Genomic DNA, 13,328 nt, shown 5'->3' with positions numbered 1-13,328 from the left:
AATGCCTCGTGGGGGGGGAGGGGGATGAGAAGTCTCCCAACTAGTAAAATTCAGACTGGGGTGAGGTGAGGCGGAGGCTAACTCCCAAAGGGAGAGTCCACAGCAACTGGCACCTAGTGGCTCACAGAGGCCAGAGGAGCCTAGAGAACTGACTTCTCTAAATGGAACAATAAGTACCTCCAATGCATTCTTGGCTAGAAACACAGGTAAATCTCAATTTCTCCAGGAGGGGAAGAAAAGGCGCAAACTGTGTACTCCATCCAGCCCCACTCTCCAAACCCAGTCACTAATTGCACCTTCCCCAAAGGACCCACAGCAACCCAAGAGGACTGGGATGAATAAACACGCGACACCTGACGGTCCTTTCTCTACGCTGACTTTCCCGGAGCCCAAGTCGACCGCTTGCGCGCGCGCGGGCGGGCAAGCGGCAGCAGGGACCTGGCCAGCAAGGCACCGAGCCCCGGGGTCCCAGGCTAGACCGGCAAGCGCCGCGCTGGGGGGCGGGGAACGGCCCGGGTAGCGCCGGGGCCCCGCGATTGTTTCCTCTCGAGCAAAGACATTTTTTATCAAGTCTCTTTTGTATTCGAGCCCTACCTCTTTTTGGCCTAGGGAAGCTTTCGTGCAAGTGGAAGACGACTTTCTCCACAAAGTGCTGAATGTTACTGTGCTCCGGGCCGCGCACGAACACCATCCAGTCGTGGGTGAAGCCCTCCACCGTGGGTTTCTTCCTCACCTGGGCGCGGTGCCCCAGCTCCAGCTTCACCTGCACGGCACACTGCGGGCAGGAGGAGGAGAGACAGCCTTGAACAACAGGAAGGCGACCGTTCACTGCTCAACATTGCGTCTGACATTTTTTTCCCTCCTCCTTGAAACGCACATAAAAGGAAACGGCAGTGCCCTCTGCATCCACGTTTCACGCGCGTGGGCGCGCACACCCCACACCCCCAGATACACCGAGCCCGGCCGTAGGGGCCCCGGGCGCCGCTGCACAGCGGCCGGGATTGTAACGGAATGTTACCCCTAGTCGCGAAGGGGGTCGGGGAAAGGGGAGAACACGACCACCACAGCAAGCACGACAACAAACGCGTCGGTAACAAATTAGGAGACAATCAGGAGGGGATGCCGGGGCGCTTTCCCGGCGTGGGAGGGGAGGTGGCTGGGATGGGGGGCCGGGGGTTCTGGTGAGCCCCCTCCCCGAAAGTACCGCGGCGACAGGCACACGCCGAGGAAGTCTTTGTGTACGTGTGTGTGTGCGTGTGGAGCGCGGTGCCAGGCGGAATGGAAACTACAGGCAGCCTCTGCTGATGGACACAAACTCCCGTGTTCTTTCTTACCACGGGATTCATGCACAAGAATGAGACGTCGACACACACACACACACACACACACACACACACACGTCCGCACGAAAACACGCCGAGGCATCCATAACTCAAAGCACCCCGCACCCCTCAGCGAACAGCCCCCCCACGACCCGCGAGGCCAGCCCAACAGAGCCCCCGCAGCACACTTTCAGGAGCCAAAGTGGTCGCAAACTCCCTCCTGCCTCCCCCTGCCCCAGAAAGCCACGAAACGCAGAAAGGCAGGGCTGCTGGCGAAACGCCGCCGCCGAGCCCCGCTCGCGCACACCGGCCGCTGGGGCAAAGTTGCGAGCAGCCCCGCCGCTGTCAGCCCGCACACTCGGGCTCACGCGCGCGCCGCGGAGAACGCACCATCGTGGCGGCCGCGGCGCTCGGCGGAGGTGCGGCCGCAGAGGCTGCTCGCCGCGTCCCCGGACCGTGCCCGCAAGCTCCCGGCGGCGGCGGCGGCTGAAATATGGCTGAGTTATTATTCGCCTCCTTCCACCGGGTGTGAGTGTGTGTGTGCGCGCGTGTGAGCCAGAGGGAGTGTGAGTGCGCTTCTTGCGATTGCAAAGAGGCGAGGCGGGCGGGAGGCGCGGGGGGTGGGGGGGTGGCGGCGGCGAGTGTGCGAGTGTGTGCGCGCGCGCCGGGGGGGGGGTGGGGAGGAGGGAGAGGCGGCAGCTCCCCGCGAGCAAAACCAACCTTTCTCTAATTGGAACCGCGGAGCGCTGGCGCTGTCTGGGCTGCGGCGGCGCGGGGCGGAGGAAGAGAGGGAGGGGGGCTTTTATTATTATTTTTGCATGTACTTACCGAGCTAGCCATGCCTGGGGGCCCGGAGGTTTGCCGGGATGTTGTGTGGTACCCCCCCTCCCCCGCCCCCTTCAGCTGTAATTCATGAAGAGGCTGCTATGAATGAGAGCGCGCCCGGGAGCGGAGGGTAGATGGCGGACATGCTCTGCCTTGGCCCCCACCCCACCCCGCGCTCTCTCGCTCGCTTGCTCGCTTATTAAACTCAGCCCCAAAAGCAAAAGCAGCAGCAGCAGCAGCAGCAGCTCCGGGGCCAGAGGATGAGTCCGGAGCATGCGCCGTGGCGCCTGACACCCGGGCTTCGAGCCTCTCGGGGCGGAGGGAGGGCGCGCGGGCGGGGCGGAGCGCGCGGGGAGGCCGAGCGACCGAGCCAGGGGGAGCTCGAAAGAGCCAATCAGCGGCCGCCTCCAGAAACCCCGGCGGCCCGCAGCGCCACACTGGAACGCCTCGCTTAAAGTAACAGGTTCCTGCTGGGGAGGGGGGAGGAAAAGGAGGGAGGAGGCCTGGCGCTGGGAGAGCGGCCGGCTGGGGAGCCATCCCGGCCCCTCTGCAAACTCCGTTTGCCCTACAATAAAAAACGGATTAAAACTGCTGGAATGTGGCCACTGCCTGGAGCCCCCAGCCGCCGCAGAAGGGGTTGTTAAACCAAGTCTTTGGCGGTAGTGAGCACGTTGGAGAAGGGGGAGCGGGATTGCTTATACTTTCCATCAAGGATTTGGGTTGGGGGGGTTGTGTTGAAATCGCAGGAACGCACACCCAAACAAACTTACTTAAACAGAGAGCGAGAGAAAACTCGACCAAAAAAAAAAAAAAAGCCTTCAAATAACAATCTCTGGAACTCTGAACAGCCCGTAGCAACCTTACATCCCCCCCCCCCCGCCATCTACTCCCAAGCACTAGTCCACCCCGCCCTCCTGCCACCGCCACTGAAAATTTAAAAATGAAATGAACGCGAAACAAGAATGCCATTTCCTTCCTAGGAAACGCCTCCCACCTTGGTGATCCCAGGCTAAGAAGCTTCACAAAACCATGCCCAGGTGAAGGCGAGACACCTGGGAGTGCCCTGTGACCACCCTTTGGGAACCACCTTCCCAGTTGTTTTCAGGAAGAGGCTTCCCCCGCTGACAACCTGCTGGGTTGCGTCAGGGTCTGTCCTCTCTCTAAGGACGCACGGGGCTACTGGGAGCCTTAAAATAGATAAAGTTAATACTGACTGTAATGGGCATAAATTGGATTATAATCTTTAGGCATATTGGTGACAGCCAACGTAATCCATCTCTGGGTATTAATCCATTTAGGCTCCCGGGTGACAACCCGTTGCAGGAGTGTTCCAGAGTCGCTCTTCTACACACGCTTCAGCTCCAATTGTATTTTGTTTCTGTGGCCATGAATAGAGTATCAAGCCATACATGGGGCGAAAAAAAAAAGTTACTAGCTTCCTCTAGAAACACAGACCTTTAAAAAGGAAACGGATAAGATCTAGACGAGATACGAAAATGAAAGATGGGTGTGACTTTGTTTCGTTAAATAAAGTTCGTGTACCTTTCTGGCTCTTAATTCCTGTCTTGAACTTGTTTGGTGGCGGCTGTTTTCCGGAGTTTATCTTTTGTTCGCTACACTTTTGCTCCGGATCGCCAACTTCTTTACTTCTCTTCTCCCTGTCCTTTTGTCTCTGTTCCCCTTTCTGACTCAACTTTGTTGCTTTCCTCTTTTCCTGGAGCCCACAGACCATGAAAGCACAACTCTGGCCCTTGCATTGAAGACTTCAGAATAACGGGAAGGAGGTTGCCCGGGGCCCCAGGTTCTCCTTGAACAAGTTCCCTTCTTCCCACTGATCAACGACTTAGGTGACTGGAATCAGATGGGAACAACCACTCCCAGCCAAGTCCAAACAACAAGTTTCCAACTCAAATAGTGTGTTTCTCCTAAAACTGTTGCTCCCACCAGTCAGGATTTAGCACAGAGGGGAGAAGGTATCTGAGGGAGGGGGGAACTTGAGTACAAGTCCAAGAACATATTTCTCAGCCAAGTCCATAAACGCGTGTCATCTTGTCTGTACGTGTGTGTTTGTGTGTGGAAACACTAAGTTTGCATACTCACAGACCTGCTGTGTGTGGTATGTAACTGGGGGTGGGGGGCTATCCACACTTCATAATTACACCACTTATCAAATAACCAAATTGTAGGGACTACTCTGGAATGATGAGATGGAAAACTGAATGTCTTTAGTAAAGTCTTTTCTACCAAGTGGTGCCCTGACCATCCAGCATTTGCTCGGATTCCAGAGTTGGTGTCTTGGTATTCCGTCCAGAAACTGTGACTTGTATTTGTAAGAGGAATTCTCAGCCCACACATTACCCCCCCACACACACACACACCATGTGTGTGTGAAATGTTTGCTGAGTTCTCATGTATTCCAGCAATCATAAGTAAATCAGAGAATCTGACGGAGCCTTTCCCCAGCACCCTTCCTTTTTCAAAGAATGCTTAAAAACCCCTGAATGTAAAGTAATTCCCAGTCTGCAGACATTGGAGATTTAAAACATGCCGGTAGATGGCGCACAGAGCCCTTCCTCCAACGTCCTTACGTGACCCTCTTCACAACAAAAAGACTTGGACCAGGAAAAAGAAAAAGAAAACACAACCCGGAATACTCTAGGTTCAACTTTGAACAAAGGAATTTACACCAGTCTTTCCAGTTTTTATTTGTAACTGTTTTAATAAGTTGGCTGCTAACAACAATAAAACTGTGATAGCAAATGTATTTCCTGTCCAGTTATTTTGAAAATCTTCACAGTATGAAGCATAAATGTGGAAAGTCAGTACTTGACAATGTAAGTGTAGAAAATGCACTCAAAACAAATGGAGTGGTGGATCCCACTTGGAAGGCTGAAGCAGGAGGCTATAGATGTCAAGTTTAGTCACACCTGCCCAGCAGCCCTGGACTTCTTGAGACATTGTCTCAACCACAAAAAGGTACCAAAGAAAAATTTTGAAACAAACACCAAGGCTAGACAGCAAGTAATAGGAATAACTAAAACAAAGTAATCAATGACTAAAAATCATCTCCTTGCCCAAGTAGAAATTGTCTCCTGGATATTGTAATGCATGGTACAGAATGAAACTGTTCTAATGAACAGAAAAGTGATTACCATGAAATGAAATAAAAAAACAGTGATGAAGAACAAAAAGGGACATGTATGTCCCAGCCTAACTAACTCCTGCGCCACCACAGGCAGCCTCCGCCTTTTCATCTCATTGCTTTGCTAGTTTGGAACTTTACACCAGTTTAGATGTTTCTGCCAGAACAAAAGGAAAAGATGGCCTTTCAAATGTAATTAGGGTGTTATAAAGCACCCTAAAATAGATTTTACCTATTTGTTGTGACAGGTTATTGGCACACAAACTCAACTAATCAAATCGACAACAATTAGCCTTTGGTCATCCTTTGCTGTATGGATTTGCCAGGGAAGGGGAAGGTCCATGGAAAAACTACTAGGTAATAGAACAGACAGTAGATATTTTACTAGCTGTACATCCAGAATAACTGAAGGGTTTTTCTCATTATGAACTATTTTTGTTTGTTTGTCTTATGAAATACATCCATTTATGTATTTACCAAAACTGCACCATATGTCAAGAACAGAGGTAGAATCTAAGACTATAAGAATGATAGGGGTCTGGGAGTGCAATTCAGTTGTTAGAGTTCATACTGGAGGCCCTAGGTTTTCAAACACACACACTCACACTCACACACACACTCACACACACACACACACACACACTCCCTTACACTGGGTATAGTGGCACACACTAGTAATCCCTACACTCAATGAGAGAATGAGGAGTTAAAAGGTCAAGGGCAACCTTGACTACATAAGGAATTTGAAGCTAGCCTGGAAAGTATGAGACCTTACCTTTAAAAAAATTAATAAAAATAAAATAAGAATGAATGCTGGTACCTGCTGTCACAAAGCCCATGGCTCCATGACAGAGGAGAAATTTCACCAAACCATTTTTTTATTGTTGCTTTCGAGACAGGGTTTCTCTGTATTGTTTTGGAGTCTGTCCTGGAACTCTCTCGGTAGACCAGGCTAATCTCAAACTCACAGAGATCCTCCTGCCTCTGCCTCCCGAGTGCTGGCATTAAAGGCGTGCGCCACCAACGCCCGGCTCACCAAACCATTTCTTTTTAATTTCATAATACCTAAGTTTGAGGTAGTTGTATGTGTCACACATAAGCGAGAGGCATAGAAAGCTGACACAAACAGCCAAAGGACGAGGAAAAAAAGAGATTGTCAGGGTATTAGAAACTGTGACTGGCCGGGCGGTGGTGGTGCACGCCTTTAATCCCAGCACTCGGGAGGCAGAGGCAGGCAGATCTCTGTGAGTTTGAGGCCAGGCTGGACCGACAGCCTCCAAAACAATACAGAGAAACCCTGTCTCCTAAAACCAAAAATAAAAAATAAAAAAAGAAACTGTGACTGTTGGCCTCACTTCTACCTTTTAATACCGGAAAGGGGGAAGGAATACAGCAACAAATTCCTCATGCCCTTTACCTTGAACTTAAGTATTTCTATGCTCACTTTCTTGGAGTTATTTTAGGGGAAAACAAATCCCACAATGAAAGAAAGCTGTTTTTTCAAGATCAGAAGCTGAGAAACATGTTTCTTATGTAAGTTTTCTTTTGGAACATTATATGCTTAATGTTATATCTAACGCACGACTCTAAGCCAGTGTGTTGCGAACATACTGAATATACTTTGATAGTCACTCATCCACCTAGAATAAAGGCGGTTTCCAGACATAATCAATGCACCAGGCATGTTTAACCCACAGAGCCTCTTCGAGTGTAAATTATTCCCCAAGAGTCATTTAAGCAACGCATTTATACATTCAGAACAAGAGTGCCTCCGAAGTAATAATTTATTAATTTGGTAGGCTGTATCCCTAATTTAATAAATAGCACCTCAAGGCCTGAAAATTAATAGAGGATGTTATGTAAGATGAGCAATATGAAGCACTGTAAATATTGAGATTCATTGATAGAGTATGAATGAGAATGTCTCCCTAACCCCACTGGAACATCAGTGAAATAGCTGTGGGTAAAATACACATTAAATTGAAACAACTTGCAGGAAAAATTATCTCAAAGCTAGGATGTTTTACAATATCTTGATTCTTTCTTCATGTCTCCAAACACTAATAGGCATTTTTCCATTATTTGGCTTTTTCTGTTGTGTTGCTGTTTTTGAGACAGGGTCTTATGTAGCCCAAACTCACTCTACACTTTAGCTCTTGATCGCCTGCCTGCTATCTCCCAAATGCCACTTTATCATTCATTGCAAGTATGTGTATATTCGTATATCAATATGGATTTGTATCTCTCTCTCTCTGTGTGTGTGTGTGTGTGTGTGTGTAGGCCACAATCAACAGTATGTGTCTTTCTCCGTTCCTCCCCCACCCCTTGTTTTGTTAGGAAGGGCCTGTCCATAATTCTAGAGCTTTTCAGTTCTGCTAGGCTGGCCAGTCAGTAAGTGCCAGGGATCCACTTGTTCCTACTCCTCACCAGTGGGGGTGGGTCTTACATATAAGCACACCATATTTAGCCTTTATATAGGCACTGAGGAACCTATTGGAGATCCTTATGCTAATGCAGCAGACATTTTACCAGCTAAGCCATCTCCCCAGCCTCTGCGTCATCTGTTTTTGTTATATTTTTATGTGTGTGGGTGTTTTGACGGCACATGTGTCTGTGCATCCCATGTGTGTCTGGTGCCTGTAGAGGCCCTAAGAAGGCTTCAGATCTCCTGAGACTGAAGTTGCGGACAGTTGTGAGCTGCCATATTGGTGCTGGGGATCTAACTCAGGGCCCCCAAAAGAGCAGTCGTTGCTTTTAAACAGCTGAGCCAAGTCTCCAGCCCTTTCAATCATTCTTAAGTTGGTTTTCAGTAGAAATTTTGTTTATTGTCATATACCAGTTCACCTCTTCCATTCATACATACAAAGGGAATTGGTAGCCAAAATAATCATTTTTCCTTAAACATGAACTATGTTTGCTTTATTGGGAAATCGGGCCTGAAATTAATAGAGATGTCAAATTGTCAGTTAAAGAACAGAAAAGAGCCGGGCCTTTAATCCCAGCACTTGGGAGGCAAAAAAAAAAAAAAAAAAGAAGAAGAAGAAGAAGAACAGAAAAGATAAGACTGGAGAGAGGGAGGGAGAGAGGGAGGGAGGGAAGGAGAGAGGGAGGGAGGGAGGGAGGGAAAGGAAGGCAGGCCTCTGTGTACTTAATGGTGTGACAGTGGCTTGGAAATAACTTAAAACCTCTAAGAAGTAAAAGATTTACTACCTCCTGGTAGGATCAGGTATCTTGGTTGAGTTAAGCAATTTACCATCAGCCCTGACTAATCTGAAGGTATATTATCCACTCTGTAGCTAATCCACAATGGAATGATTTATGTGGATTTTTTCATGTAAATTTATGTTAGAGGTGGGGTTTTTTTGTTTTATTTTTCAAGACAGGGTTTCTCTATGTTGTTTTGGAGGCTGTCCCGGAACTCTCTGTGTAGACCAGACTGACAGAGATCCTCCTGGCTCTGCCTCCCAATTAAAGGCATGCACCACCAATGCCCTGCTAGAGGTGTTGTGTTTTTTTTTTTTGTTTTGTTTTGCCTATACAAAATATATCTGACTGTATTTATTAGTTTTCATTTATATTTTTTCTCACAGAAAAGTTTACTTAGTAATCTCTCCTTTCTCTCTTGGAACTTTTTTGGTTTGGTTTGATTTTTTTGTTGTTGTTGTTGTTTGGTTTGGTTTGGTTTGGTTTTTTCAAGACAGGGTTTCTCTGTATTGTTTTGGAGCCTGTCCTGGAACTCGTTCGGTAGACCAGACTAGCCTGGAACTCTCTCTTGGAACTTTTTCTACATTTTATAATTTATTTTTAGACATGGTCTCATTATTTAGTTCTGGTTGACCCAGAACTCTCTACATAGAACAAACTGGCCTCAAACTCACAGAGAAATCCATCTACTCTCCACCTCGATAGTGCTGGTATTAAAGGTGTGTGTTATCATGACTGGTCCTAAATTTTCTAAACTAAGGGTTTGGGATATAGTTCTGTTGGTACAGAACTTATGGGTTCCATCTCTAATATTGCACAAAACCAACCTGGCCTCGAACTCACAGATCCACCTGCTTCTGCCTCCCAAGTGCTGGGATTAAAGGTGTGGGCCACCACTGCCTGGCTTCCATTCATATCCAATATGATAAATAAAAACAACTTTTGAAGGGGCTGGAGAGACAGTTTACGAGTATGTTCTGGATTTACAGACCAAGTTCTGCTTCCAGGATCCATACTAGGTGTCTCATGCCACCTGCAATCTCAGACCCAGCGGGATCTGATGCCCACACTCTCAAGTATTACCCACACAGTGATATAAATGCATACACATAATTTTCTAAATATTAAATCCAAAACAAGGAAATTTTGCTAACAAAAAATTCTAAATTGGATTAATAAATTTGTTATATAGGCTTCTTTTACAAAGAACTATTAATTTAGGAAACAATAGATATTACTTGATGGGGAAGAACGAATATTCATTATGATTGTGCTGAATCAAAAGAACCCTTGGAGGCTATTACCCATTATACAATCTCTGTGAAATCAGATAATGGAAAGTTACTGAAGGATTTGCCTGTAAACTGTATACAATAGCAATCTGGGGGCAAATTCAAATTGTAACTAGGAGATAAAAATTACTAGTGAATAGCAAAAGAACTGTATTTGTTTCTAGACTATTGGACCTTAATATTATTTCAATCTATTGTCTTAGGCTTCATGACTTTGACATTTTAGTTTCATTAGGAATTCAGTGCATTCAATTAACTTTTAGTGGTTGTTCGCTGCAGGTCAGTCAACCACTGCTCTTGGTTCCTTTAAACAAAGAACAAGTCTGGAATATCTCTACTTTCATCAATTTCAAGGGATTTCATAATTATCAGTATAATGTTGATAGATTGCCATAATAGATGAAAGCTTTTGTTAACCATATAATGAGAAATCCTGGTTATTTGCATATATTTCTATCTTATACAAAAATATTAGACATGATGTTGTTGATAGTAATGTATACTCAAGAAGAGAAGGAGGTTGGGCATGTTGCAGAGGCAGGAGGATCTCTGTGAGTTTGACGCCAGCCTGACCTACATAGTGAATTACTCTCAGTGGTTACGCAGCAAGAACCTGTATCAAACATTAAAAAACAAAACAGTTTAAGTTGGCTACTAAAACCACAAGCAAGTTCTGAGAATGCTTCCAAAAGAAATTTTCTCTTTCTAAGGCTCCATTTGGCAAAATTTGAGACCTCTAAAGCCAAAAATCTATAAAGCAAATAAAACCAGGAAAATTAGAAGCAAAGCTTCTCCTTACAGTAAAAATACTACCTAACAAACATTTATTTACTTATTATATGTTAAGCATACATAAACATATAGATAGATGATAGATAGATAGACAGACAGATAGATAAATAGATAAAATCCTAAAATAGAGAAGTCATTTTTCAGCTTCCAATGTGCTAATGAATTTATATTTCTGCTTGTTTTCACTGCATTAATCAATGAATCAAAGCCTGCCATGCATTGGATGTATTGAATGAAAGGCTTTTTAATACAATATTCACAAGTTCTCGTTGCCTCACTCCACAGGTTAGATACTAACTACAAAAAAGAAAAGGCCCTTCTCCCTGGAGAATCGGTGGACACCACCTAAGCAAGCAATCCATCTGCACATCAAGGACAGCTGGGAGAGCAGACAGGAAGTGCTTTGGGATGTAAAGCAACGTGTGCCCTAAATGTTCACCTTGAACCTAACCATGAGGATCTTCCAGCTCTAGGTCAAATGCGGGTATTTACCAATATAAGTGACTTAATTTCTCTTTAAAATATCAGTATTGTAAAGGCAAAAAAAAAAAAAAGAAATGCTTCAGATTTAAATTGGCTAAAGAAACATGGCAGCCACATATAATGAATACTTGGCTCCAAACCTGAATCAAAAGGAGAAAGTTAGAAAGCTGTTACATATGAGATGACACAGTTTTACTAAGAGTTAATTTCTTGATGTGCTCTTGGTATTATAGTTGGGGGGGGCGTTCTCCTGGGACCTGGGAATTTTATATGCAAGTGTTAAGAGCAAAGTTGTCAAGAGAACTACCTCTCTCAGGTAGCCAGTTAAGACAAGCAAATAGTAATAAAAACAGCAAAGCTATAGCTGTAAATAAAGATAAAGAGAGGTATATGCAGAAGACCTGAGGTGGTCATTAGGTTACCCTTAATATGATTTGTCTTTTATCCAGATACAAATTTCAGGAGATATTTTGATACTCAAAATTCAAGACTAAATTTTTGTTTTATCTTTTTGAGACAGGGTCTCTCTGTGTAGCCCGGCTGGCCTGGAACTCACTATGCCAACCAGGTTGGTCTTGAACTGGAAGATATCTGCTACCTCTGCCTCCAGAGTGCTGGGATTAAAAGTGTACAACACCTGGTCTAGCTAACCTTGAATTTCAAATCCTCCCGCCTCCAGCTCCAGACCTGTTTTATGCAGTGCTGGGGATTGAACCCAGGTCTAGTGCATGCTAGGCAAGCGCATTACCACCTGACCTCATCCCCAGCTTTCGTTTTCTTCTCTTTCCTTCTCTCCCCCTCCTTTTTTTCTTTGTTTTTTCTCTCTCAGAATGAGTTTTTATCTGCTTTATATTTTGCCCCTTTTGTCTTAAGTCTCTATTTGAACCATAAGGATGTGATGGCTTTTGATTGACATGTTTGAGGTCAGCATCTGCGGTGACCTCAGCTTTGGTCTGACAACCAAGGACACCAAAAAGGAGCAGGACATGTGACCCGGGCTTAGCCTGTGCTGCTGAATTAGGGACAATATTTTCATTGAACTTTCTTTGAAAAGTAGATGCAGCATATGAAAGAAAGGTTTCCCTCGTGAGATTACAGCAATTTAAAGGTCATTCAATTCTACAGACCACTTAATTGTGCCCCATTAAGCGTTTCTCAAAAAAAAGTGTGTGTGTGTGTGTGTGTGTTGTGTGTGTGTGTGTTTGTGTGTGTAGCATTCAAGGTCTGCAATATCAGCATTGTCTAACTTAGAAAGAGTTTTTTTTCCATGACTTCTCTCACTGACCTGATGAATCATGCACTGACTTTACGTTTTTTTATTGCTCAAGAGCAGCTGGATGAGTGGCTTTGGCTCATTTAGAAGCCATCTAATGCTTTTGTTCTCAGTTAATATTTTCTTTAAAGGTCACCTACCACTGACACCCTGTCAGGTTACAGTTGTCGTAATCAGGAATAGGAACCTTCGCTTGATAAAACGCGGTGACTGCACCGTCCAAAGATTGGCCGGCGTAGCAGATTGAAGATGGATGCTTAGCAGCTTTTGCTCTGCAGGCTCTCATCTTGGACCCAGGTTCCTCGTGGGCACTTTTTGCTAACCCAGATACCAGAAGTAGAAATGTGGATGGAGAAGTAAGAGGGTGAGGACTCCTCTGTGTTAGAAAGCACAAAGGCAGCCCTCACTACGATGCCTGCCAGAGGGTAGGGAGAGCCACTGAGTGAAACAGGGAGGGGGGCTAATCAAAGAGTGCTAAACAAAGAGCAAATAAAATAAAGCCAAACCACTAACATAAACTAAAGGCCAAACCACAATGCAAAATGTGTGTGAATATGATCAGAATGTTATGGGGAAATTCTTTGACTCCAACGAAAAGGAGTTCAGGGAGTGCTTTTGTATTTTATTCATCAGTCTCAGTATGGAAGCTATGATTGTATATGGTTGGTTGATTCCATCTCCCAATTAATTAGTTCTGATAGTGTGGCTCCTGCTTCAGCTAACGCTAACCTATAAACAAAAGGCACCAGAAGTGTCGTTGAGATTTTCAGACCTCTTAAGCTTTCCTTCAACCAGGTCCTTAATTCCCCTATTGTGTTTAAAACCTTGTGCTGGCCTCCTTGCCTGCCAGACGCTTTGATTAGGAAGGTTACTCTCTGGTCTGACTTAGAATTACACCGAAGTTGAGCCTCAAGGCAGTTGTCATGTGCACATAGAAAGCAGACGAAGGAAAGACAGTCCCCAGGTCACGATGCAAAATATCCTAGATAATTTTG

General features: G+C 45.6%; 1 protein-coding gene across 2 annotated transcripts in view; it reads right to left on the bottom strand.

Annotated features, from left to right (window-relative positions):
- Positions 1-2,420, bottom strand: part of Mllt3 (MLLT3 super elongation complex subunit) — a 255,427-nt gene extending 253,007 nt beyond the window's left edge. The window contains exons 1-2 of one of the 2 annotated variants that reach the window (XM_005074283.4): positions 2,151-2,420; positions 595-775 (exon numbers count right to left, since the gene is read on the bottom strand). In XM_005074283.4, the coding sequence (XP_005074340.1) occupies positions 595-775; positions 2,151-2,162 (193 nt within the window). In that variant the 5' untranslated portion in view covers positions 2,163-2,420. Of the gene's footprint in view, positions 1-594; positions 776-1,712; positions 1,928-2,150 lie in introns of those variants that run through there. The other variant, XM_040757183.1, reaches the window with a different exon arrangement.
- Between the last annotated feature and the right edge of the window lie 10,908 nt (positions 2,421-13,328).

Source organism: Mesocricetus auratus, unplaced genomic scaffold (genome assembly GCF_017639785.1).
Source record: "Mesocricetus auratus isolate SY011 unplaced genomic scaffold, BCM_Maur_2.0 Super-Scaffold_100014, whole genome shotgun sequence".
Classification (NCBI taxonomy): Eukaryota; Metazoa; Chordata; class Mammalia; order Rodentia; family Cricetidae; genus Mesocricetus; species Mesocricetus auratus.
Note: the sequence above shows the minus strand (reverse complement) of the source record. Positions and strands in the feature narration are given on the sequence as shown.